The sequence below is a fragment of the Daldinia childiae genome (genome assembly GCF_008694065.1).
Source record: "Daldinia childiae strain JS-1345 chromosome Unknown Scaffold6, whole genome shotgun sequence".
In the NCBI taxonomy this organism is placed as follows: Eukaryota; Fungi; Ascomycota; class Sordariomycetes; order Xylariales; family Hypoxylaceae; genus Daldinia; species Daldinia childiae.
Window position 1 is genome coordinate 475,115 of NW_022984647.1, and position 25,865 is coordinate 500,979.

Below are 25,865 nucleotides of genomic sequence, written 5' to 3' on the forward strand. Positions count from 1 at the left end.
TGTACGTATATACATTACATAATAACGCCTGTGTGATGCCGCACCCGAAAGACGCGGGTACCCATTCTTCGTTCTCGGAAAGGATAATGTTTCGAGATGGTGACACTGTTCAGGGCGTATCCCTGTATTCACGCATTCAACTCCAATCTCCACCGTTTTATTGAACCGATAAATGTCCTTGGACAGAGCCCATCCCAGATAAATGAATACACAATATATGGTATCAGATATGCTAGCTATTATCTAGTAGTATAAGCAGACCATATATGGATATTTTTTAGATTCATCCAAGCATGTCGATCTGTCGACGATGGGTGAGCGGTCCGGTAGAATGTTTGTTGCATTTGTCGTTCTACACAAAATGCGACATTCCTTGTTTTAAGCCATGTCTGCCGATCAGATCGCAGATCAATCGATGACCACTTATTAGCCTCTAAAGCCCCATCGAAAAAATCTCCACGCCGACGATCTCCGAGTCGGACAATAATAGTTTAAGGTTCCTGCAACGCCGTTACGTTCCCCCCGGATTGGGTTATTGACGACGCCTATGGTCCGGTACACGCTTGCCGTCTAAATACTGAGGGCTTCGGCTTTCGTAGTATGGGTTAGGAGCTTGCTGTGCTCTCCTCGCCTCGAATTCTGCACGCTCTTCGTCATCGAGTGAGAATGCCTTCTTTAACCACCCGAACGCACTACGCTTCTTCTTTACCGTTTTTTGATTTTCTGGGTTGAGTGTTGTCACGTTACTTAGCATGCTCATCCCCATCGCCGAAGGCTGATTTCGCAGATGGCCTGCATGAACGTGCGTGCCAGCCGTCCACGGTCTCTGCTGCAGAGGCGAGTGAGGACTTGCTCGCACCGGGAAGTAGTGCTGTCTCTCTGAACGCGGAGAAGGTAACGCCGTGGCCGGAACACCTGGCGGTGGCATCATATCCCCGAATTCCGTCATCGAACGGACTGGTTGCCGTGCCTCGTTATCGGAGCCATAGGCAGAATCTGGGCCTTGGTAGGTGCGCGAGGGTAGGTATCCGGGAGATTGGTACTGTGCGTCTAGGTACGTGGGCCTTTGGAGCTCAGGTGCATTACGAGAAGGAACCTGGATGGCTTCGGGCAGGTTGCTTCCTTTAAGAGACAGCCTCTGCCGCAAAGATGTTCTCTTCGGTTGTTCCTCCGGCACCGCGATCGGGGGGTCTTGAATTGGAGGATCTTCTATTAAAGGACCTTGGATTTCAAGGTCTTCAATTTCAAGGTCCTCTATTGGGAGTGGAAGGTCTTCGAATGGCGAATCTTGAACTTTTGGTGAAGGTATCGGTGCAGGCGGTTGTGGAGTATACGTCCGGGGCTGCAGAATGTAGAGGCCTTCATCCGCCGGTGGCTCGTCCTTCTTTTCCTCATTTTCTTCCTCAGCAGGTTCAACATCCTCTTCGATGGTTATAGCCATTCTTGGAACCATGTCCGCCTCCAACTCCACTGGAGACATTGGTTCTATCGGGGCATTGTACTGGACTACCATGAGCGTCTCCCTGGTTCCGGTTGAACCTGCTACGGATCTTTGAGACGTGCTCTTGGAAAGCTCGAATTTCGGTGGCCATCTATCAGACGATCGCATCGACGAATTTCGCGAGTTACTCTTCGGCAAAGGTTGGTCTGTCGGACTAGAGAAGGGAATAACACTTGCCTGCTAACAAGTCAGCATGTTTTGTATACCACCTAGTCACATAATCTCTTACTCTTGTTCTCCGGCTTACTTCGCCAGCGCGATAGTTCATTTCTGATACTATCCGATCGAGCTTGTTGAGCAGGGTGCGCAAATTCGACGTTGTACGCTGCAATTCGAGAAAGGCTTTGTACCAGCCTTGGGCGTTCCCTCTCATGGCGTCGAAAATATCTCCAACCTCTGAGTGTTGCTGTTGCCATACTCCATCCTGCTGGTTGCTGAGATATGCTGCAAACTCTTTCGTGGCACCCAGTCCCTCGCCAATATCCGCCACTACCACTTCGAGGGATGTTGTGGTCCGAGAGATTATATGCTCGATCTTTTCGTTCCCAGTTACTATCTGCAACCGAAAATTGCGATCCTCCAGCATTTGCTCAAAAGTCTCGATGTTCTGCATCGGTAACTTTAGATGGTCGATACGATCTCGAATATCATATATCGCGAGTTCGACATCTTCCAATATTGTCTCCAGAAACTCGTCCACCTCGTCGATATGACCTTGAAGGATATTAACCACCTGCTCGTTACTATTCGCGATTCCATTGAGCAGTAAGTGTACGCCGAATGATATTTGAGCCATGAGCTTCCAGAGCTCGTGGTATTTTTGGCCTGGTCGGTATCGCCATAGCTCGCTATGTAACCCCTCCCCCTTTGCCCCATCTAGCAAGTAGTTTCTACGTTCTCTCGCTGTGGCAAATCTAAGCTTCGGTTTCGATAGAGCAGGGCTATTGGTAGCCTCGATTAGGGACTCGGAGAAGGCTGGCTGCATGGCGGGTATTGGATGGATTGGGATGTTGGCAGCCGCATCGTTGGTCTTCTGGCGCATGGCCTCCTCGCTATCCCTAGACACGGATCTCGCCGGCTCGCGTACTTTACGAGGTGCAGGGAGAAGGTCGTCGTCCTCGGAGTCGGATAGAAGAACGGAACGATCTTCATCATGGTGAAGAGACAAAGGAAGGGCCATTTTGTAGATCAAGAACCATGCCCCCTCCCCTCTCCACGAATATTGGTCAGGCTGTCCAGTAGCACGACTAGTTGATCAACTCTTGGGGCAAAGGGCTAGAAAATATATTAGACCCTAAAGATTCGACCCCAACACTTGACAGGTCTTGTGCAACTAAATATCGCCTACAGAAAGTCGGTACGACCGAGAAGGATACCAATGGACGACAGAAGATAAGACAATAGTACTGCAGGGATCCGAAAGATTAATTGGAATAGTTACGACTCGGAGAATTCGTGGCGATTAGATGTGTCGAGAATGTGAATTAGTTGTCAGCGAGAGGTTACGCCGCGGGGTATCAAGGAGTGTTCGAGCCGAGTCAAAGGGGATTACGAGGACTTGGCATTGTTGGATATCTAGACGAAACAAAGAGGTTCGGCGAATTAAGAATTATCACTACAATTCCTTACACCGCAGAGAGCGATAGAGATATACTAGTTAATTAGTGTACCAGGTTAACGATTGAAAAAGAAGAGTGCGAGAGAGGTCTGAGGTGAGAAACCGAGGTAGAGATAGAGGCCGAGTAACGATTGAAGAAAAAAATAAATTTCTCGGGGTGCACAAAAGGAAAGAGATTAATGGATAAATATCATAAGAGATGTCGTCGCTAAGGGAGAAGAAGGGCTGTGAAATGAAGCATCTTATTAACCCAAGTAGTAGGGGAGAACCTGCTAAAGAGAAAAAACGAGCTGAGGAAGAGGAAGTTCGTCGAGAAAGATATCCACTTGAGAGTAACCAAAAAAGGTCTTACATACCTCCTAGGTACCTACCTACCTACATAGTAAGTAACTCAAGCCCAAGCGCCAAAGAGGTAGTGAGGTCGGTGTTGTAGGTTGTAACCAGCCTAGGCTAGTGCGAGGAGGGTACTTGCGGGTAGGCACTAAGTGACATGCTTGCATGCCTATTGCCAATCGCCATTCAGTGGAATTCGCTCCAATTCACAATTCAAAAAAGCTAATTGAAGCGGGCGGTCTAGGGATCCAGGACATTCTAAGTGGGGTCAGCCTAGCTACAAATGGCTACCAAGCCCTAGTTTTGCCGCTAGAACTGCGAACAGGTGCTCTAGAGCTAGACCTACTAGGTTAGGGGTAGAAGCGAGCTCTAACTTTCTAACTTTTCCATAACGCGCCTACCTTCCAAATTCCCGTATCAGGTCATAAAACTCTCCTTTAGAGGGTCTTAACCGTCTTAACCGCGTCTTAGCCGCCTAGAACGGCTCATAGACAAACAAAAAGAAAAAAGAAAAAAAAAAAGTCTTGCTGAAATCGCAATCGATCCTCGCATCGCAGATTGAGCTAAATAAGTCAGGTACCTTATTAAGTTATTAACGTACTACCTACCTACGTATCTCAGGGGGATTTAATCAGCAACGTAGTAAGTGTATGAAGTTTTTCGAATCCTTACGCAGTACAAAATAGCCGGCCAGCAGCATTGCAGCCCTCCATGCGTCACGGCATACCCGAATATATTGAACTCATAATATCAAACGCGAATAAGATCTAAAGTAGGGTAGCATGGAAAACCTTTGCGAACAATATTATCAGAGGTGCCTGGCCGAAAGAACCGAGTAACGACCGCATTCTAGAGAGCCCCTTATTAACCTACGGCTATATTTGGTTGTCTTATTTATTACAGCCTCTCTTCGAACCCGGTCATTGGATATAATCCCTCACATGTCTACCGGCTTTGTTGATATCCGGCTAGGGAAGTCAAATGAATCGAAATTATTAACGGACGAATATCAACTCTAAGCATTATCGGAGTCCTCCACGTCTTTGCTCGCTTCTTTATTTTCAATACGAGTAGGTAATTCGGACAAATTTCGAGCTCGAACCAGTACACCAGCCGAGCCGAGATCATGGCGTTCGGATCTCCACGCAAAGCGGCTAGTTCCCTTGGCTCGTGCCATGTACCTGGAGATCCCTCCTTACTGCTTTAAGCTTGGCTTCATGCCGCGTTTCCTGTGGTAACCCCATAGTTTTCTTATCCGTCTTTCACCCCTACCAAGTCTTCTATATAGAAAAGGAAGGTATTATCCGGGTAGTGATTATCCCAACACCTAGAATTCTATACGCACTTCACAAAACTCCAATCTGACGATAGGAAATATATATGAAAAAGGGACCAAAAGGGACCAAATACGGAGAAAAGAAATGCGACAACGTTAGTTTCAGGTAATAGGAACCAGCGCTAAAACGTGCCGGTGGTCTCATGAATGGTGAAGGGTCCGCGCGAAATCAACGCTTTGGCATAATATGGTGCTTAAGTTCCTGAAGAAGTTTCCAATCTATTTTCTTAGGGACTCGGGCAAGCCAGTAGAGGAGCAAAGCAGTCGCAACGTTGAAAACGATGTAAACCCAGATCAGGCCAAGATTGCGCCACCTATCGACGTAGAACGAGTCGACGGATGCAAGAAAAGTATTGGTATTTGCCAGAGAGCAGAAATTACAGTTCGAGGTAGCTTCTGGGTTGTATATAGCGCCGAAAGCTACCTGGTTGTACGGGTCAATGTACTGGCCACAAGTCTCCCCCGTGGGAGGTTGAAAGTGCAAGAGTTCAAGAGTACTGCAGCGGACTTCGTGATTTGCAACGCCAACGGCGAGCATAGCACTGATAATATATGTAAATGGTGAGACCCGGTACATGAAGATCCAGAATCCAGGTAGAGAGCTTCGAGGGACCATTACACTGTTGATGGAGTTAGCAGTAGAATATTTAACATTTTTAACATTGCAGAATACACTTACCCCGAGAATATCAAAGACATAGCGAACAAAAGGAGACCGATGACGGCCCCAACCTCGGCTGTTTCTACGCCAGCAATGACCATGTCTGCGAATGTGGACTCGAAGACTAAGACCGTCCAGAGGAGAAAAAACATAAGCCCACCGCGCTCGGTAACAGAATCTGTCGGAATGGCGTTTTTGTTCATCCCAACGAGGTAGTAGAACGGAACAAAAATCAGGAGTGATGCCAGCGTGTTCCAAGGCAACTCGACGACCATATTGGCGAGAAAAAAAGTATACCACGAGTATGCTCGGGATGATCGTTCCCGTGCTTCATATTGCTGTCGCTGGAGGATAAACTGAGGCATGGTCTGGTAAACGAGGAACGCGAAGATGACTAGGAGCATAAATATTGCGAACATCTGGTTTTGAAGTCCAGACAATGTCAGCTCGGAGCTAAAGAAGGACAATCCGATGAAGAGAGATGTGCCGCCGCAGAGTATCAACTTAGCGTATATATACGAAGGGGTGCGCCAGTATTGTTCAAACACTCTCTTGGCACACAACAAGAATTGGTAATGAAAGGGGGTCGCGTAGAACGCCGTGGACATCTTATCGTTGTCTTCTCCTATGCGAACATTCTCGGTCCCTGGTGGTCCCAATTCCATGGCTCTAAGCTCTTTTCGTATGGCTTCATACTCCTTACTACTACGCCAGACTTCGTGCCAATTTTGTTCGGCGTGGGCTCCGGGGGCAGCCCCAATAACCCGCAGCATCCATTCCGCAGGGTTTTCGTTAACGCCGCAAGGAGTGGCCCCATGGCGTTCGAAGTATTGAGTGAGGGTCATTGAGTTTTGGCCGATGTCACCAAAATATACTGTCTTCCCTCCGAAGCTCAACAGCAATAGCCGATCGAACTGCTGGAATAACATGGCAGAGGGTTGATGAATGGTACACAGGATTGCCTGGCCATTATCAGACAATTTTCTTAGGAGACTTGTGATTGACCACGCTGTTTGACTGTCCAGTCCAGACGTTGGCTCATCGAAGAAAATGAGTAGATCTGGCTTCGCAGCAAGCTCAACTCCTATAGTCAGACGCTTGCGCTGCTCGACATTCAAACCTACGCACCTGATTAGCAGACTCGACCTCTTGGACTGTGTCTCTAAATTTACCTTCTCCAGGCACGCCGATTATTGCATCGGCGTATGCTTCCATATCCAAGAGTTTAATGACGTCCTCCACATAAGCATACTTCTCTTCTGTTGAGACACTGAATGGTTGTTGAAGGGCCGCGCTAAATCGTAAGGCTTCTCTAATAGTCGCAGTTTCAAGGTGTATGTCCTGTTGTTGGACGTAGCCTGTCTGTCTTTGAAAAGCGTTTCCGCGAGGAATTCCGTTGACTAGAATATCGCCGTTGACTATACCTATTGTTACACGGTCGGCTAATACGTCGAGAAGAGTGGTCTTTCCTGCTCCAGTCGCGCCCTATTGGCTGTCAGCCACTATTCCAGCTCCAGACGCTACAAGGTGCATCATACCATAAGAGCTGTTAAGGTCCCGGGCTTAATCCATCCGTCAACATGATCCAGAATCCGTCTAGATTGACCTTTGATTGAAATATCGTAGCATACATCGGCCCAGTGAAAAATTTTCTGGCTGTGAGTGGCTAAAGTCTGTTCGGTGGGAGCATCGGCAGGATCTTTGCCTTCCTGCTCCTTTGCGTTTTTTGGCAGAGGATCCGACCTCTTGGATGACAGGATACCTACAGTTCCAGATTCTTCATCTTGCGAACTCTTAACATCCACAGCAGCATGGTTGCGACGGAAGACCAGGACTTCGCCCTTAGATTGGTCAAGTGAAAGATACTCTGCCGCAAGCATGTATACGATTCCGAAGAACACAATGTAGCCAACGAGGATGCCAAAGTTTCTACCGATTAAGTCAGTAATGAGAGTCGCATATATATTTCTACTAAACGTACCGCCAGACGTGAGATTGATAGAACCCGAAATTTCCGTTGATAAACATGTCGCCGCTGACAAAGTCCTGACCGGGTAAGGCACCTGCGACAGAGCACGTCCTCTCTAAGGGAGTAACGTTCGCGTAGGACGGACCCATTGGCACAAATTGGGCGCAAGGAAACTGCCGGTTTGAAAACTCGTTCGCGACGAGGCTTTCGTAAGCATATGCGATTGGATCTAGATAATTAATCCAACGAAGCCAACCCTGCATGCTCCTTGTGGGGAGAATAAACCCGGTATATATAACCAGACCTAGGATGAAGATAGCAGCTGGTGTCACGGCTTGCTGTATGGTGCGAGATGTTTGTGCGATAGTCCTGAGAATCATCGACATTGTGAACGTACACGTGAATCCGAATAGGAGAAATATGAAGAACGAACCGGCCTCCCGCCTCAACTGGGCCATAAAGTACAGGGGTATATTAAAGCACGCGGCGGATAGGACTTTGGTTGGGAGATCGCAGATTATGGAAGCCACTGCCTCTGCAAAGGGATGATACAACGCATAACGGGATTGCTTTTCTACGATCGGCCGCTGAACATATAAAGAGAATATCTGAGACAGTCAGTAGGTCGAATTTAATATCCAGATTTAAGTGGTACTACCTCTAAGGCACTGCTCAAGGCACTGAAGACAATTGAGAAATAGAGAAGGACACATCTGCTATTCATGCTCTCGGCAACAGGGGGGAGTTTATAATAAATACTCCCGAGAACCAAAGATATAATAAGATTGGCTAGGATGGTAACGACGACAAACGTCTTATCTCCCGCAATACGCTGGAAGCCTCGAGTCATACAGAGGTGAATTTGCATCGGGGTGGAAATGGTATATGGACTTTGGTTTCGCCTGAAAACCTTTGTTACAGTGTGATTCTTCCAAAGGGTCTATGGTCCAAAACACTTACGTGAATGAGGCTTGCTGAGCCTTTCGGGACTCTTTCAACATTTTAAAATGCTGGCCTTTTGTCGGATATTCTTGCTCGAAGGCCTCGATGTGCCTTCTGAGCTGTGTTCTCGCCTCACTTTGCTTCCAAACCTGCGCAAACTCTTCCGGGGTACGTGGGACCCTATCTTCGAAACCTGGTTGAGTTACACGTTCGGATGGATTCGTAAGAGATGTAAGGAAGTCGGCCGTGGTTTGACGATCAGGACAGTGGTATCCCATGTTGGTGAAATAGGTTTTGGCTTCATCCTTGGGGCCGAAGTAAATCTGCCTTCCTTCGTATAATACAGCGACTTTGTCGAAAACCTAGATTTTTATGAGAAAGGTACTATGAATATATAGCAGTATTGAGAGCTTACATCGTAGGCTGACTGTGAAGCTTGGTACATAGCAACGATGGCTGCGGTCTCTCCCAGCTCCGTGGAGAGTCGGAGGGTCTTGGCAAATTCAAGCGCGGTCGCAGAATCCAACCCCCTAGTGCTATTGTCCCAGCACTGGATGGCACTCTGATTCAGGGTGACTTCGGCAATGCTAACTCGTTTTCTCTCGCCACCGCTAACACCTCGAATGAAATCATCGCCGACCCTTGTGTTCACGGTGTGTGATATACCAAAAATAGCCATAACCACATCCCTTAAATGTTGGGCATATACCTCGCGACTGACACCTGGAAGCCGGTTCTTAGGCGTGCGAGCCAACGCAGCAAACTGAAGCGTCTGGCCAACGGTCATCTGAGGGAAATGGATATCGGTCTCGGCTTGGTAGATTACTTCTCCACGAAAACGACTGTGCATGAGATCCCACGGTATGCCTTGATAGTTGATATGGGACTGTTCGTCAAGGTATAAACCATGTACATGACCGGCGATAGTTTTCAGCAAAGTCGATACGCCACTTGTGATCGAGATCATCAGCTTAACCGCTTCCAATACCGCAAAGACAAAATAGAACCAAATTGCTTACCTGCCAGGACGCCCCAAGACCAAGAGCATCTCGCCACTCTTCACTATTCCATCAAAATCATCCAGAATCTGAATTTTATGCTGCCTATGTGAAATCCATTCCCGAGCAATCAGAGGTGCTCGCCAGAGAACGTTAAGAAAGTCTTTCTGGTAGTCGGTATCTTTGCCGAAGCCATACACTCCTAGGTCGCGCCAGGAAACACCAACGGGTGGTCGAGGATATTTTTCTGGTTCCTGGGCGAAGGCATGCAGAAGAGTCTTAGCCCACTCTCTTGCATTGAAATAGGGAGAATTCGGGTCAAGCTCCGGGGAAGGCTTTAGGAACGGATTCACTCCTTGAAAAGCATAAGACTGAGTACTCTGTCGAGTGAGGCGTCTTGCCAGTGTAGCCACGCGTATCGAGTGGTCCTCTTCCGAGGAAGTATCAGATGAGAAGGAAGCTTGGCCTGGGTCTAACATGGCCATAGTGAACTATCCGTATCAATATTGGGCTGAATCTCACAAACAGAAACATATAGACACACGAATGGCTAAGACCTATATTTAAATATAAATGTAGCTAAAAAATCACCGCCAGAGCCTCACCCCTAGAAACTTCAGGAAACCCACCCACATGCCGAGCGTAGAGATAGCTCGATCACTTCGGTAAACATCTCGGACTATGACGAAATAATCAGGACCCTAATTACTATGTGGCTGCGTTAACTATCTGCATGCCCTACGCCATATGTATGGACGAATTAAGATTTCATATGAAAATACCGATCAAGTGGTTCATAGACAATTTCCGAGCTGACATCTTGCCGTGTTTTGAGTCGTACAGATTAAAGACTTCGGCAAACACCATAAGCTGATGCCCGAGATAAGTCTTGGCATTCGGAGCCGAACTTCTCGATACTATTAGTCCCGTTCGGGGCTCAACGAAAATGACATCTCTCTTCAATAATTCGCTTCCTTTTTCTCCCTTTTCTTGTTTTCATTCAGATATCGGCGCTAATCTCCCGATGCTTTGCTGATGTGGTATTCTCCTTGCCTGGGTGTATGCTAATCAAGCTTCTAGATACATATATCTCCTATTTCAATGATGGTATTAGGTATTAGGCAATAGGTTATCATGGAACGGCCGTATACTTCATGTCGGAATATTGCACAAGTTAAGTCTAAATAGTGCGCCGTTATGACCATAACTTTTTCGAGAAATTTAGTTAGGAGTATTTTAATACCAGAAGCCGAGGCCTCCCGTACAATATAGCTGATTTTCACTTCAATTATATATTCACTACCTAACTGGTATACGGCTCTGGACGGCTGATAAACACGTTATACTCTGAATAAAATTAAATAGGACCTGATCAACTAGATGATCAACTAGATACGTGTCATGTTAATATAATAAGCAAAATATACGATCTGTAGGAAGAATAAGAAAAGAGGGCTTGTAATGACGATAAGACGATGTCTGGGTTCCTAACCAGGAGAAAGTCCCGTACTATAGGACCTTTATAGGCTCCGTGCGGTCATATGCCTCCCATGTAATACATTTCCCTGTATGAGGCCTAGATACTCTACATCTGTTCAATGGTCACCTCGTATTAGGCGAGAGAGGCACACTCATAGCCTAGTCAATCCCAGCAACCTTCGGTTGCCCCAACATCCCCAAAACTATGAGCAACACGGAATCAATTTCCGTAGGGAATCACATGGTAAAGGATTCATAAGAATAGAACCTGATAAGACTAAAGTTATATCTGGATCAATAATTGTAATAAGTTAAGTATCTTAGGTAGTTACTTAACCTAAGGTATAAAGAAGGTCGCTATGTTTCCGTCAACCAAATTAGCTTCTACTTCTGCAACATATCTAAAACAGAATTACCTATGCTTTTGCCTTACTTCAATCATGACAAGATTTACAGGAGTAAATATGTTCCTTCTCTCCGCCGTCATAGGCAGACCCGTATAAAACCTGGTATTTCACGGCCAAGCTTATAAAAGCAGAATCACGTAACTCTCCTAAGTTTAAGGCTACATGGATATGATGGTAAAATGATATTTCTACTACGTAAGAAACTGTATAGCTACCCGAGTATCCAGGTTAAAACTCCCGGTATTTGATTCACGTATAAGTAATCTCCTTACATATACGCATAAATGACCCCTGAATAAACTTGATAATAGTCTCGCTCTTTAAGGTCGAAAGATTAGACAAGAAATATTGTATGACCAGGCCTTGGTATGCTAGTGAGCGAACCTAGTTGACTGAAACTAGATTATTCTAAAAAGAACTATTATTTGTGAAGGGCATTTGAAATCTATTAATCATATCCAAGAATTCATAAGCCCTTCATCAACATGAACCTATTGGTTGTATTTCAAACTCAGGACTGCTAGACTTTCATAATAATAACGCATCGCCGTACCTGCTATATTTATCCTAATTGAGCGAAATGCTTCAATATTAGACTACGTCGAAAGCCGTTGTGTTGCGGTACCTTTGAGCGTGACATATACTATAATAACCGGGGACGTAACACGAACCAGAAATGAAGAAAAGACAGTGAGAAGGTTTGAAAACTTGGCTGACCACGTCATCTCAGATTTATACTCCCTCGTCTATCTTCATTAATACCCCCTGGTCCTAAGGACCGAGTTAAGAACACGGCATATGTATGATAGCGTGTCTAATGGCAGTAAGACAATGGAATTCTGGGATATCGGATATGATGATGATCCGACATTCATACTACGTTGCCCCCTATGAACCATTCTCACCAATAGAACTATAGTTAATTCTAACAATTTCACTCATAATCCATATTCAGCCACGGCAGCTCAACCACCCCTTGCCCACTGACCACTGCCAAATTACGCCCCTTATCCGCCAAGCAAAGCTTGTATACAATCTACATTTCCGGAGCATCGTCTTGAGCACGCAAAGCAGGGATATCTAACCAGGCCGAAACCGTCCTTACTTATTCCTCACTAGATCGGGTAACCGGCATATCCATCACTCGCTATCATCGCGTAGGGCGCAAGTGCCGTGGGCGAAGCCATGTCCTAATTATATAGACCCGGAGCACGCATCTATGCAAAGGCGGATACACGCGTCGTGCCAAGTTGGCTCCCTCTGCGCGGATATACAACACAACATACCAAGTATACAACCCGTACCCCGGTTCCAACATGGTGGATAAATGTTGCGGATGGCAGTGAAGACACTTCATGGTTGCCGTGCCACGCTATGCCGCCCCGGCCCGTGTCTCTGCGTCGAGTCCCCTTTGGGATTCCAGAGGTGAGAGATAATTCGCGAGGCCTCGCACAGAAAGGGTCATTACTTATTATTTTTGTCATCGCAATTACGCTCGCCGGCAGAAATCAAGTGACCGCTCAATCAAGCGACTCGGCAAGGGGTGTCGGGAGCCAATGGGGAGCGGTATTCTGCCACCCTATTTAGCCCTCTGCACACCTCCTTTTGGGTAGCCGTCTAGCTGTGCGTCCGGCACTTTGTCGACTACCCTTTCCCATCGCTAAGGTGATGATCGGCGCCCCGTGGCCAATGGAGTGCTTCCGAATCTAATATGCGCAACAGCGAAGACTGAAAAAAATTGCCTCGTGGTATATTGCGCTCTTAGGTAACGTTTTTAACCTTACTTTCTCGTGCCCACCCCCTTGGTTGGCAGCCTCTGAGTCGCTTCCATGCGGACAGGGGTTCCCCACATTTTGCCATTCTGCCATACTCGCAGCCTGGCGGGTCTTGGCGTATAGGGGTATAGAATATTGTGCTCCTCCGGGTTGGTGAGGATGAAGGATATAGGGGGGCGTATTTCTTGTCATCCTCAGAGAAGAGAACTAAGGAATAGTAACTATTGCGACTGTTGCAATGGGGTTCCTCAAGAAGTTATTGCCGTTCGCTCTCGCGGGCGCGTCCCTTCAGGGGCTCGCTGTCGGCGTTGACTTTCCTCAAGACGATATCAATTCGGGAAAAGCTTTACAGCAGCTAGGCCAAACAGCCATGGAAAATGCTCTAGCTCGGCTCGAAGGCAGTTCGTCAACATGTACGAAGGAGAATGTTAGGAGACGCAAAGAATGGTATGTAGGATTGTTCCCGATTTTGCTACGCAGGTCTAACCTACGGATAGGAGAAATATCCCGGGAGAAGAACGAAAGGCATATGTTAAGGCCGTAGAGTGCCTGATGGAACTACCAAAGGTGTACGAGAACGTGACTGGTCCAAAGCAAGTTCTAAATTCGAGGTGAACTTGGAGGCGCTGGGTCCTAACCATTTGATTAGGTCGATGTTTGATAGCTTTGGAGTACTTCACTATAAGATGACGCCGTACGTCCACAACTCGGTAAGTCAACTATACCGGCGTATCTTCTCCGCAGTATTCTAACAGTGTGCGTAGGCATACTTCCTTCTCTTTCATAGACTTTACGTCTGGACTTTCGAGGAGAAACTAAGGACCATGTGCGGCTACACCGGTGCATTCCCGTACTGGGAGGTCAGTTATATTCCGGCCAAGCTTCGTATAGCGGATCTAACTCTGGTTACAGTGGGGCCTCGACGCCGGCAGCGTTGAAAAATCGCCACTCTTTGACGGCTCCGAGACGTCTTTGGGATCGAACGGGGCTAAGATCAATACGACCAACCCGGGTTTCTTCCCGGGCGGTTCGGGCGGCGGTTGCGTGACCAATGGGCCGTTTGTTAACTACACGGTCAACTTCGGTCCTAACACTGCCAAAGACCCGCTGGCATATAATCCGCGGTGTCTGAAGCGAGATCTAAACACCCAGATCTGTGCCCAGTGGGCTTCCCTCCAAAACACCACCGAGACGATTCTCGAAAGCCCCGACATCGCCCTGTTCCAGGCCAACCTACAGGGTGATTTCCGCTGGCCCGAGGCTCGCAAGTGGGGATTCGCCGTTCACGGTGGTGGTCACTTCGCCATCGGTAAGTCTTGAGCTTTAGAGTACGCAGACTTAGCTAATATGTATCTAGCTGGTGACCCGGGCGGGGACTTCTACTTCTCGCCCTTAGAGCCTGGCTTCTATCAGCACCACGGGCAGATCGACCGCATGTACTTCATCTGGCAGAACCTCGATTGGGAGAACCGACAGGTGAGACAGCCACTAAGTATTTTGACTTCAGCTGCTAACCAAGACATGTGTAGACCATGGCTGGAACTATCACTATGATGAACATGCCGGAGAGTCGCAACGGAACGCTAGACGACGTGCTTGACATCAGCCCGGTTGGCGGATCTTTCAAGTACGGCGAACTGCTCGACACCGTAGGGGCTTCGCCTTTCTGCTTCGTGTATGAGTGATTAAGCCGTATCTCGGAGTAAGATTCCGACATGGGGATTGGCGTTAAGGGGTAGCGGTGGTACAAAGCTGTGATTGAGCCCCGGGGCAACACGCATGGAGTAGGTGCCTCATCATATCGAATTTAATAGAGCGAGAAAGTGCAACGCTATTAAAATCCGAAGACATAATCGCTTCCTACATATTCGCACTCGCACAGTATCGCCAGTGAATGAGGTATAAAAATGAATAAGTACACGTGAAGTTACAAAGTTGGTATTTTTAGGCAATACGCCGGGATATAGATAGGATGTATATATGGGGTAACGATGTCACTTATAAAAATGCTAGTTATATAGTAGCATCACCATTCGGCAATCTCACCGGGCTTCGGTCTCTGTACCCGGATAACCTTGTCAGCATTTAGCAGACTAAGAGGGTCAAGCGCTTGCTTGATCTATAGAGTAGTTAGTATTTTACGAGCTGAAGGACGCTTATGTACTCACCTTTCTCATCGTGTCGACTGTGCTCTCGCCTAGTTCGTGCGGTAGATAATCTCTCTTGACTAGACCAACTCCGTGTTCACCCTATATTTGTTAGATCTGATATTAGGATGCTACCTAGGTAGACTTACTGTCACTGTTCCTTCTAATTCGACGGCTCTTTTCACCATACGGTGCACTAACTCCTCGGCAGCATGTCTCTGCTCGTCATTTGAAAGTAGAATAACTGGTGCTTTGTTAGAAAAATTAAACTGCTGTATATCCGGTCGCTTACTGTGAAAGTTTCCATCGCCAACGTGTCCGACAATAGTGCCGTACATGCCGCTCTTCTTCATATCGTCCTTAGTCTCTTCGATGAGGAGAGGTAATCGGCTCATAGGAACAGCTACGTCTCCGGTCCACACCTTCTCGCCGGGCTTGGCGACGGACATGGTGCTCCACAACGCCTCCTTCCGTGCGCTCCACAGCTCGGCTTTTTCGACCTCGGAGCGGGCAAACTCGAAGCTCTTGCTACCTGTTAACTTAGCCATCTCCTGGACAATTTGGATCTGCTCTTTGACGCCACGCTCGGTTCCGGAGAACTTAAAAAATAGTGTAGGGACTTCCTTCCACTGTTTCGACGTCATACCAGCTTCGTTGATGCATTTCATCTGTTCTTCGTCGAGAATTTCGACGGCAGCAACCGGGACACCTTGACCGACTACTTTCGCGACACAGTCAGCAGCCTGCCGAATCGTACCGAAACCGCAAACCGCCACACTCGTGCTAGCGGGTTTCGTGGTAAGCTTGAGAGTCGCCTCAGTGACAAGACCTAAAGTGCCTTCGCTGCCGATAAAGAGCTTCGTCAAATCGTAGCCTGCAGAACTCTTCCTAGGCCGTTGGCGAGTCTTGATTACTGTACCGTCCGCGAGCACGACGGTAAGCGAGAGAACCCATTCCCTCATGGTGCCATACCGATACGAATTCGTGCCGCTACATCCAGTACCAATCATACCTCCAATCTGGGCACCTGGGCCTGGGTCGGGAGGGAAGAACAAGTTTTCCTTGCCGATTTCCTCGTTGAGTATCTCCCAGCCGACAGCCGGTTGCACAACGACATCTAGATCCTCTTTATGTAGCGCAATGATCTTGTTCATCCTCTGGAAATCTACGCAGATACCCCCTCTCGTTGGTGTGAAGTGACCTTCTAAGCTGGTACCTCCACTGTAGCCGACAACTGGTATCCGCCGAGAGTGGCAGATCTTCATAATCTGACTAACTTCCTCTGTTGAATTCGGGTAGACTATCATGAACGACTTCTCCGACTTCTTGCTGCGGTAGCTCGACCAATCCGAGTTCGCGTGAGTTTCAAGATCAGACTCCACTGTGCTGACATTCTCCTTCCCGACGATGCTAGCAAAGTCAGCCCAGGCGGCTTCGAGATTCGCCTTGTCGTTTTTGTATTTCGGATCACGAGTAAGAGCTAGAGGAAGAGTCGAGGTAGGGTCAACATCTCGGGGAGCTTTTGTGCCTAGGAAGTAGGAGCCAGCAGCGGCACCGAGAACGACTAATAATTAAAAAATTGTTAGATTTATAATTTACAGTTATATGAACTTGAGGCATTCTTACCGAACGTCGTAGCCCAGCGCCTCGTTCCCGCTGATTCCTGTCTCTGTCTCGCAAACTTTTCTCTCTCTGCCTTCTCGCGCGCGATTCGTGAGCTTATACTCTCAAGCATCTGACCCTGGAAACTAGAACCCTGATCTTTCTTCTCTGTGGCATATGATCGCGTACTCTGTAGGTATGCGACGCATGGTGAAGCCGTCCGGACGGGTCTGGGTACCCCGGCGTATTGAAGCCCGGCGTGGGTCGATCGACATGCGAGTCGCGACATGTTGAATTGAGTTATGTCTTGGACCTAGACCGATTGCTATATCATCTTATTATATTGTAGAACTTCGAAGAAGAACTCTAGATCTGTAGTCACTTCCAATTCGTATTTTAGAAATTAGGAAGGATTTGGGAGGGGAATCAGCATTCCGGAAGAGCTTCCCGAGGGTAAAGATTGAACCTGAGATAGCCGTTATCGCCTGTAAGAAGTGGAGTTCGGTATCGGAGCCCCACGGTGCTCTCTAATTCCGACTCTTCGCCATTCAACAACTAGATGACGTGAAGGCTAATTGACCAATAATTGATCGAATATTACGGAAATAAGTAAGGAAATTGAATAGATAATTAACAAACCCTATTAAATCGGTAAAATATATAGAGATAAGCATTTTATAAATATGTTTGTCAAGAAGTTAAACCATAATGAATAAATATAGGTAATGAGTAAATACAGCTTTCAAGAGTTATATGATATCAACTAGGCTTAATATAACCCCTATATACAAATTAGGGACACGCTCAATCCCCTATTCCGGCCCATTCGCTGTCGTCTTGCCCCTGGGTATCACTAATTGTCTCCTGAGTCTTCCTCTTCTTACTTCCTGCAATTGCTCCGCGTTTATTATACTCCTTTCGCCTCTCCCACGCGCTCTGCGTCGTTATCTTAGCAGCCTTGGTGCCTCGTCGAGACTCCACACCCCGTTGTTTCAGCTTCTTCTTTTCTTCTTTGCCAACCTTCGGCAGTGAATCTATTAGCCATTTAGGAATGCTATCCTGGCTACTCTTCCCAGCTTGTTTCTCGCTCAGAGAGATGACGTTTGCAATGCTTTTAAGGTACGTGACATCCTCAGTAGTGTAAAATGTTACAGCCATACCGCCTTCGTGACCCGCTCGTCCGGTTCGGCCTACACGGTGGACGTAGGCTGCTGCGGACGTTGGGACGTCGTAATTAATCACGCCGTTGACTCCACGGAAGTCGATGCCTCGCATGAGTAGATCGGTTGTGATTAGGACCCAGATTTCACCTGCACGGAACCGAGCGACAATGCTCGAACGGGCCGAGTCTGACAGAGATGAATGGAGAGCTGCGATACGAGACGAGCCGCCGGCTTCCGGAGGTATATCGAACTTTAATTCATCATGCAGAGCTGTAGCACGCTCGATTGTCTGTGCGAATACTAGAAAAGGGAGTCGCATTTGCGGCATCGAATCGTCCGAAGATTTAGGGTGTAAAAGTTGACGGAGCGCAAACAATTTGCCCTGCTCAGTAGCGGTATAGATGAGTTTGTGGTTTATGCTTGGGACTGCGGTGTCTTTTAGTCCAATTACAAGACGGACTAGAGGGATGGAAGAAGATTCCCGGGACTTCAATTGCTCTAAGACGAGACCTTCAATGCTGGAACCCATAGTCGCAGACCAGCATGTTAGTCGCAATGATTCATTAGTACAAGCAGACCAGATCCCAAGAGTCTGCTCGCGGAAAAGGGGGTCAAGAAGAACATCTGCCTCGTCTAGGATCAATAATTTGACCGTCGGCAACGTCCTCGATTTTAGATAGTTCCGTAAAAGCATTGGCGTTGTGACTAGTATATCCGTTTTAGTTGTTGTCATCTTTTTCTGTTCGCCTTCCGAATCATCATCAGCACTACCGGCCTCATCCTCACTTCCAGAGGTATCCCCATCATCAGCATCTACCTGGCCTTCTGCGGGTATTTGTATGCCCTTTTTCATCCCCACGATCTTGACCCCTGTGCCCTGCGCCAGTTTTCTACCTTCGTTAACAATTTGGTGAGCAAGCTCTCGCGTAGGCGCAACCACCACCACTTCTAACACATGCTCTTTATGCGCTGTATCACCAGCTCTCCTGCGTAAGATGCTGTTGATGGCTGGGATCAAGAACGCGAGCGTCTTGCCGCTGCCGGTTGGCGCGACTGCCAAGAAATCAATGCCATTGTCAGTGTTGAAGTTTAATTCTTCGGCAGTAGACGTCAGTATCGCCCTATCTGGTTGTAATAAAAGGGGTAGGCTGCCCAATTGTACTTCAGTTGGTATCCGATACCCTTGCTTTGCGAGATTCTCCCCTAGTCTAGTCGAGATATTGTATACAGAACGTAGTTCGGAAAACGAGGTCAATGGCTGCGGGAAAAGTTGCTTCTTGACATCTTTCGCTTTTGGCTTTGCTTCTTCCTTCTTTTTGGACTTCTTCACCTTTTTCTTTTTTTCTTCGTGGGAGGAAAGTAGAGTAAACTTTAAACGATGCGACCTAAGAACTTGTCGGACTTCTTCCTCATCAAGTACTGGCATTGGCGCGTTTTCTTTAGCTATTTCCCGAATCTCGGGTTCGGGACTTGGCTTTTTAGCCATTCGAGGCGCAAAAAAGTTTATCTCATCCAGATCACCGTCGGCTTCTAGCGTCGAGGTAACCTCGTTCCTTTTGCGCTTGATACCTCGAGTAGGATCATTGTAGAGCTGGGGATTTGAAGGTTTTGCGATAGGTTTTTGAATAGCTTGTTGAGCGGCAGACCTCTTTGTCCCTCGGGACAAAATCTTCAGAATATCCATCGTTTGCGACGACTACTCTTAGTCCACTTACCGAAGTGAGAATTGTTGAATAAATTATTCCGTAGGGTTGGGGCGGTGTAGAGAAATTTAATAGCGGTGAGTTTCTGCCGGACAAAAAAAACTCGGTGCTTAATATTCCACCCCGCGCTCCACTGCCCCGCAAACTATCTTATCAATTAACCAATCACTTTATCATGTCTCGTCCAAAAAATTACCAAACGGCAACTTTTCTCCATAAATCATCATTTTTTGACATCATGTTTGGTGATGGACAACTTGAAGACTTGACTTCATTTCCAGTACCAATAATAACTCCAGTGATAAATCATATGCCGAAGAGATAATTAATTTATTATCCTTCGATCGGCTCCTGTCGCTACCATACTTCATGACTTTAGGATCTCCCTGCTTCCCGCTCTGCGGCACACCCCGGCTAGTATAAGCGAACTGCAACCCCAGGTCTTTTACGACATGAATGATCTAGCGCAGATATCGCTTCTTAGCTGATTGGCCCGGGTAAATCGTTGGATAAACACAACGTGATTCTAGCCCGAGGGGAAGAAGCTTGTAAGCATTAGCAACTTCAAATGTCAAAGCTCCATCATAGAACCATGGACCGGGGGTTGACCGGGGATGATCCCCCCACTACGCCTCGACCTGGTGGGCGGGTTGCAGGTGCCATTACGACATTCTATGTTCTATGAGATCCTATGAGATACCAATATTCCAACCCTTGCCCCGCGCTATCGTGTATGCTGTAGCTCTCACGAGATTGTCTTGCCTTAGCAGAGCTTAGCTCTCCGAGTACGGGGGGAGCAAAGGAGGCGAGTGATTTTTTTTTTCTTTCATTCTCAAGTGTTGAGTGTTGACTTTATATCTCATCCTCCCTATTTCCATTGTCAAAAGTCACGATAGTCTTATTTTGTATTTTGAAGTCAAATACTTATATCTCTACTATTTATCTATTTGATACCCTTTCTTAACGTTCCTCATATTCCCCAACTAGATAAAATGGACCCTAAATCAGCGAGCGTAGGTACCATATCCCCTTAACCATCATTAGATAGTCCTCTAACAATAACCTTAGAACCTTTCCTTCATTCTCAATAAACCCCACGATGTCCAATTTTCAGACAAGCCTGTCCCTTCCCTCCAAACACCCCACGATGTCCTCGTCGCAGTGAACTATACCGGGATTTGCGGCTCAGATGTTCACTACTGGGAGCACGGTGCTATCGGCCACTTCGTTGTTAAGGATCCCATGGTTTTGGGCCACGAGTCGTCCGGTACCGTCATCCAAGTCGGTCCCGAGGTGAAAACATTAAAGGTTGGTGATCGAATTGCTCTAGAACCCGGCTACCCCTGCCGACGATGCCAACCTTGCCTGAGTGGCAAATACAATCTTTGCCCTGAGATGCGTTTCGCCGCGACGCCTCCCTACGACGGCACGCTGACGGGCTTCTGGGTTGCCCCTGCCGACTTCTGCTACAAGCTACCCGATAACGTCTCCCTACAAGAAGGCGCTTTAATCGAGCCCCTCGCCGTAGCTGTTCACATCGTCCGACAAGCAGTCGTAACCCCAGGACAATCAGTCATCGTTATGGGAGCTGGTCCCGTTGGTCTTCTCTGTGCAGCAGTAGCCCGTGCCTTTGGAGCGTCTAAGGTAGTCTCCGTCGATATTGTAGAGTCAAAGCTCGCCTTCGCCAAGTCTTTCTGCTCGACGCACACGTATATTAGCCAACGTGTATCTGCTGAGCAAAACGCAGCCAATATCCGGAAGGAGGCAGATCTTCCCGATGGTGCGGACGTGGTGATCGACGCAAGTGGCGCGGAACCCAGTATCCAGACGAGTTTGCACGCGGTGCGTACGGGTGGCACATATGTTCAGGGCGGCATGGGCAAGTCAGACATCACATTCCCCATCATGGCCATGTGTATCAAGGAGGTCACTGCCAAGGGCAGCTTCCGCTATGGAAGCGGCGACTACAAGCTCGCCGTCGAGCTCGTCGCCGGTGGCAAGGTCGATGTCAAGAGGCTCGTCAGCGCCGTTGTTGCGTTCAAAGAGGCCGAGGACGCGTTCAAGAAGGTCAAGCAGGGTGAAGTCATTAAAATTCTGATCGCGGGCCCGAACGAGAAGGGCACCGCTGCTGTTACTGCTAAGGCTTAGAACCTATTTGGAAGTATCTTAATGATATAGGTATACGCTGATGACAAAAGGGACGGCTATTGCCGGCTGTGACGCACGGGTTGTTACTACATGCGAGTGTCAGTGTGACTTTAATATTCGTATGCTGTGAAATTACAAGAGTAATAGTTCATACATGTCTGCCACAAGTCCACCTATCCTGCTCTAGTGTTTCTTGTTATTCATGCCCATCTTGGCCATGCTATAAACAGTACGGGATGTACTTATTATATATCCTAAAGCCAAAACCAATTCCTGTCTCCTTTAAGTGGGAATTAGTCTCCAAATATAAGCCCCCTAGCAGCATATCTGCCCCCGGGATCCTCCATGTTGCACTCCCCGATACGACGTCAACGGGATACGGGGCGAATCCGATAGGATCGGACACTTAGCCGGGTAGGTAGTTACAATGGCTTCTAAATTCGGATACAAATCTCATAGCATGTGACGAATCCGTGGTGAAAGTGGTATTCTGACCAGGGCCCTTGTTGTAGATATACAATGAAAGAGTAAGAAAGCTAGCTCTAGGAAAATACTAGGAAAATGAATGAAGTTATCGTTAAGGGAGCTAGTATGAAGAAAGGGTGTATAGGAGACACCATACAATAATGTAGTTCACGCAGGTAGCAATTCAGCAACCAGATTCACTGAGAGTGGCGAACGTATCCAATTGACGTCTTCATCCTAGCCTATATATCTGCCTATCGAGTAACTAGATTTATATCTAGATCATGCCTAAATACCTAGTGGTAATCGTAGTAGTCTCCTTCGCACCGCGCACCTTAATACTCACCACCTCTCCAGGAACGATATCGACAAGGTTATCCTCAAACTTGACATCATCGTCCTCGCTCTCGACCGCGACGCCTTTAACAGGGACCTCGGCTGAAACATTAACGGTGGTGAGGTCGTCACTTAGTTCCGCACGTAGCTGTGTCGGTTTGGCAAGATGCAAATATTTTAGGGGCTCTGGCCAGTTGACGTAACGCGCAAGTTGAGCGCCGCCATCACGGCTTACCAAGTACGCGGCCACAACGGTTCGCGAAGCATCAATACCCTCGTCTTTCTTTGTCTCCGGTACATCGAAGGCCACGATCTCGGTAGATTGGTTCTTGGGGAGGACGAGAGGCTCCTTGTTGACTGTCTCACTGTACGTTTCCCTCCCGGTATCGACATCCCAGGCCTTTACCACGCAATCTACTGTTAGGTCCTCGAGGGTAAGGTTGCTGCCCCATATCTCGATTTGTACTTTCGTTTCTATATCTACGCGCGTGTATTTATTGCGCGGGTATTTGTGCTCACGCCGTGTCATGCCAACCGATAACGGCGCCATCTCACGCTTGACGGTAAAGTAGGCGTGCTTGGGGCGCAGGTAGTAATCGCAGATAGCCCAGCTAGTGACTGGCCAACAGTCATTAATCTGCCAAACGAGCGCCCCAGAACAATATTCACGGCCTGGGCCTTTCCACTGCCTTTTCCAAAGCCGATATGCCGACGCCAGGCATTCAGCCTGCATCAACTGTGTGCTGTAAACAAATTGCTCGAGTGGGTCTGGCGCATACCGCATGTTCTCAACTAGATACAATGCTATGCGCCGCTCATGTCCGTCTGCTTTATTATGGAAGTCTATCGTAGAGGACTGTGGATACCGATCTGGGTCGTCTTTGCCAAGAGGGAGAAAAGCATCTATCGTCTTCACCGATGGGAAAGCCTCCATGCCGAACTCGGATACGAAACGCCCAACTAGTTTGTCGAAGTTCTGATATTTCTCCTGAGTGCCATGCCAGACGTTCCATTGGTGAATATCGCCCACGGTAGGGTCTCGCGTATCAACACCTCCCCAGGGGCTTCCAGGATGGTAGTAGACAGACGGGGTTAATTCCCGGCACGCATCGGGAAGAATCTTCTCGTAAATGTAGCGTGCAGGAAAATCAGTCTTTAACCAGCTCTTGGCATCTTTGTTATCCTGCTCCCATGTGAGATTGACGCTCTCTGCATACTGGTAATCTTCGTTGTTTCCAGCATAGATTACAATGCTCGGGTGGTGTCTTAGTAGCTTAATATTCTCTTCCGCCTCTCGTTTGATCGAGTCTAGAAGTCCAGGCCAGGCGGGATAGTTGCCACAGCCAAACATAAAGTCTTGCCATACAAGGATGCCAAGCTCATCACAGGCGTCGTAGAAAGCTTGTTCTTCGTAGATGCCCCCTCCCCACACACGGATCATAAACTGGTTACCATCCGCTACCAATTTAACCCAGTCGTAGTATCTCTCCTTACTAATCCGCGGGATAAAGTTATCGGCAGGAATCCAATCGCTGCCACCGCAGAAAATGGGAATCCCGTTGACCTCAAAAAAGAACGACGTACCAGGCTCTCCCTTAAGTGGTCTCTGGACGAGCTCTGCTCTCCGTAGGCCGATCTTCTTTGACACGCTGTCTATGATCTTGCCGTCTTCGTCTAAGGTCGCTGTGACTGTATATAGAGGTTGCTTACCATATCGTACCGGATACCACAGTTTTGGGTTGTCAATTGTAAATGTAGCATTTCCACCAGATGCTACTGCCTGGCTTACAATAGGCGTACCGTTGTATGAGATGTCAAACCAAACTCCTGAGGCTTTGCCTTCCGTAGAAGCATGTGTAGTTATGGTGGCAAATTTTAGAGATTTATCAACGTCAATGTCGACCCAAAGATCGGTGATACGCGACTCATAGACTTCGAGATTGATCGGTCTCCAGGGGCCGCAGGTCAACAATGACGGACCCCAATCCCAGCCCTACACAGGTCAGTTTTTCATTATTACAACAAATTTTCTCTCTGGTGCTCGACTCTTAACATACCCAGTGATATTGAGACTTCCGCACGGCCAACCTCGAGTTATCACCGTTCCAACATCCCCACTTGTGATCCGGATATTTCTCGACCAATTCCCAGCCTCTCAAATATGCGCTATCAAATGTGATAACGAGTTCGTTCTCCCCGCCGTCCTCCTTCAAGTCGGCTGTGACGTCGACGCGTTCGGGTATGAACATATTCTCTGTCTCTAGAATAGTCTTCCCGTTAAGCACCACAGTCGCAAAGGTATCTAATCCATCAAATGCCAAGACCGCTTTCGCAGAGCTCCCAATTGTAGGAGTCGCAAAGTTTGTCCTGTAAACCCAGACTGCTTCGCCGACCCATTGCACATCAATCTCATTCTTACCAATATAAGGGTCGGGGATAATCTTATGAGCGAGCAGGTCGAGGTGCACGTTGGTAGGGAATTGACCCACAGGCAGATATTTGCTATCCTCCTTGTCGGCCTGCTTGAACTCCCAATTCTTGTCGATCGGGATCACAGTGCGGGGCGCCATCTCGTGGGGTTGTGGCTTGAAAGGGAGAGTAGATGGAGATTCACAAGAAGTGATAGAGGATGAGGATAAGCGTATATTTATATCAAGACGAGCCTTGCTTAAATTGGTAATTCTAGAATAGGCTTGGCCTAGCAATGAATCTGAATCCTGACGATGCTCCATAGAAATAGACAAGCAATAGTATCGCTCAGATTTGGACTTAAGCGACACGAAGCAATTAGAAACAGGATATAACTAATAAAAAAGATAGACGTGAAGCTGACAAGATTCTCGTATCTTATTGGAGCGCAACTAGACGATCTACTATCGATGATGTTGACTTTACAACGACTTTTGCAATGTAAGATTTACGATAATGTATGAGGTAGACAAGTTCGATAGTAACTAAGAACGCGGGATGTTACTTGCCGGGGATATTTACAAAAATTTGGTTTGGGTACTTGGGTAGAAGTTGCTATGCGACACAGAAGAGACTGGAGCTATACTAAACGAGAATATCGTTTCGTTTCTTATCGGTAATACAAGAGAAGCGGCCACCCGCGGCAATCACTAGCCGCTCTAACCGTCGGGGATATATGCATGACTACATGCAGGAACCTGCAGTTGGAGAGGTACCGTAATTGCAGCTTCGTTTTTCGTTGGAGATTTGCAATGGAGATCGTGTAGAAGTTTAGTTGGACAAGATCAATTCTTACACATGCAAGAAATCAAG

General features: G+C 47.5%; 7 protein-coding genes across 7 annotated transcripts; 2 read left to right on the forward strand and 5 right to left on the reverse strand.

Annotated features, from left to right (window-relative positions):
• Positions 1-532: 532 nt before the first annotated feature.
• GL218_06039 (uncharacterized protein) lies at positions 533-2,681 on the reverse strand (the record flags this gene model as incomplete). The annotated part of the gene is made up of 2 exons (XM_033582735.1): positions 533-1,678; positions 1,731-2,681. 2 exons carry the CDS (start codon positions 2,679-2,681, stop codon positions 533-535), a joined length of 2,097 nt encoding a protein of 698 aa, XP_033433867.1.
• Positions 2,682-4,957: 2,276 nt separating this feature from the next.
• Positions 4,958-9,843, reverse strand: GL218_06040 (ABC transporter CDR4; the record flags this gene model as incomplete). The annotated part of the gene is made up of 9 exons (XM_033582736.1): positions 4,958-5,408; positions 5,468-6,569; positions 6,622-6,934; positions 6,988-7,378; positions 7,431-8,026; positions 8,077-8,320; positions 8,379-8,722; positions 8,776-9,310; positions 9,380-9,843. 9 exons carry the CDS (start codon positions 9,841-9,843, stop codon positions 4,958-4,960), a joined length of 4,440 nt encoding a protein of 1,479 aa, XP_033434134.1.
• A 3,414-nt stretch (positions 9,844-13,257) lies between these two features.
• GL218_06041 (putative tyrosinase central domain-containing protein) lies at positions 13,258-14,704 on the forward strand (the record flags this gene model as incomplete). Its single annotated transcript, XM_033582737.1, has 7 exons — positions 13,258-13,466; positions 13,517-13,612; positions 13,669-13,729; positions 13,784-13,879; positions 13,932-14,328; positions 14,377-14,495; positions 14,549-14,704. The coding sequence occupies 7 exons, from the start codon at positions 13,258-13,260 to the stop codon at positions 14,702-14,704; spliced, it is 1,134 nt and encodes a 377-aa protein (XP_033434135.1).
• Positions 14,705-15,045: 341 nt separating this feature from the next.
• Positions 15,046-17,057, reverse strand: GL218_06042 (D-lactate dehydrogenase [cytochrome], mitochondrial; the record flags this gene model as incomplete). The annotated part of the gene is made up of 5 exons (XM_033582738.1): positions 15,046-15,138; positions 15,188-15,268; positions 15,316-15,410; positions 15,459-16,730; positions 16,793-17,057. 5 exons carry the CDS (start codon positions 17,055-17,057, stop codon positions 15,046-15,048), a joined length of 1,806 nt encoding a protein of 601 aa, XP_033434132.1.
• A 515-nt stretch (positions 17,058-17,572) lies between these two features.
• On the reverse strand, positions 17,573-19,615 carry GL218_06043 (ATP-dependent RNA helicase ROK1; the record flags this gene model as incomplete). The annotated part of the gene is made up of 1 exon (XM_033582739.1): positions 17,573-19,615. The coding sequence occupies one exon, from the start codon at positions 19,613-19,615 to the stop codon at positions 17,573-17,575; it is 2,043 nt and encodes a 680-aa protein (XP_033434133.1).
• A 1,011-nt stretch (positions 19,616-20,626) lies between these two features.
• GL218_06044 (putative D-xylulose reductase A) lies at positions 20,627-21,782 on the forward strand (the record flags this gene model as incomplete). The annotated part of the gene is made up of 2 exons (XM_033582740.1): positions 20,627-20,647; positions 20,703-21,782. 2 exons carry the CDS (start codon positions 20,627-20,629, stop codon positions 21,780-21,782), a joined length of 1,101 nt encoding a protein of 366 aa, XP_033434130.1.
• A 742-nt stretch (positions 21,783-22,524) lies between these two features.
• On the reverse strand, positions 22,525-25,153 carry GL218_06045 (Beta-mannosidase B; the record flags this gene model as incomplete). The annotated part of the gene is made up of 2 exons (XM_033582741.1): positions 22,525-24,576; positions 24,641-25,153. The coding sequence occupies 2 exons, from the start codon at positions 25,151-25,153 to the stop codon at positions 22,525-22,527; spliced, it is 2,565 nt and encodes an 854-aa protein (XP_033434131.1).
• Positions 25,154-25,865: the final 712 nt, after the last annotated feature.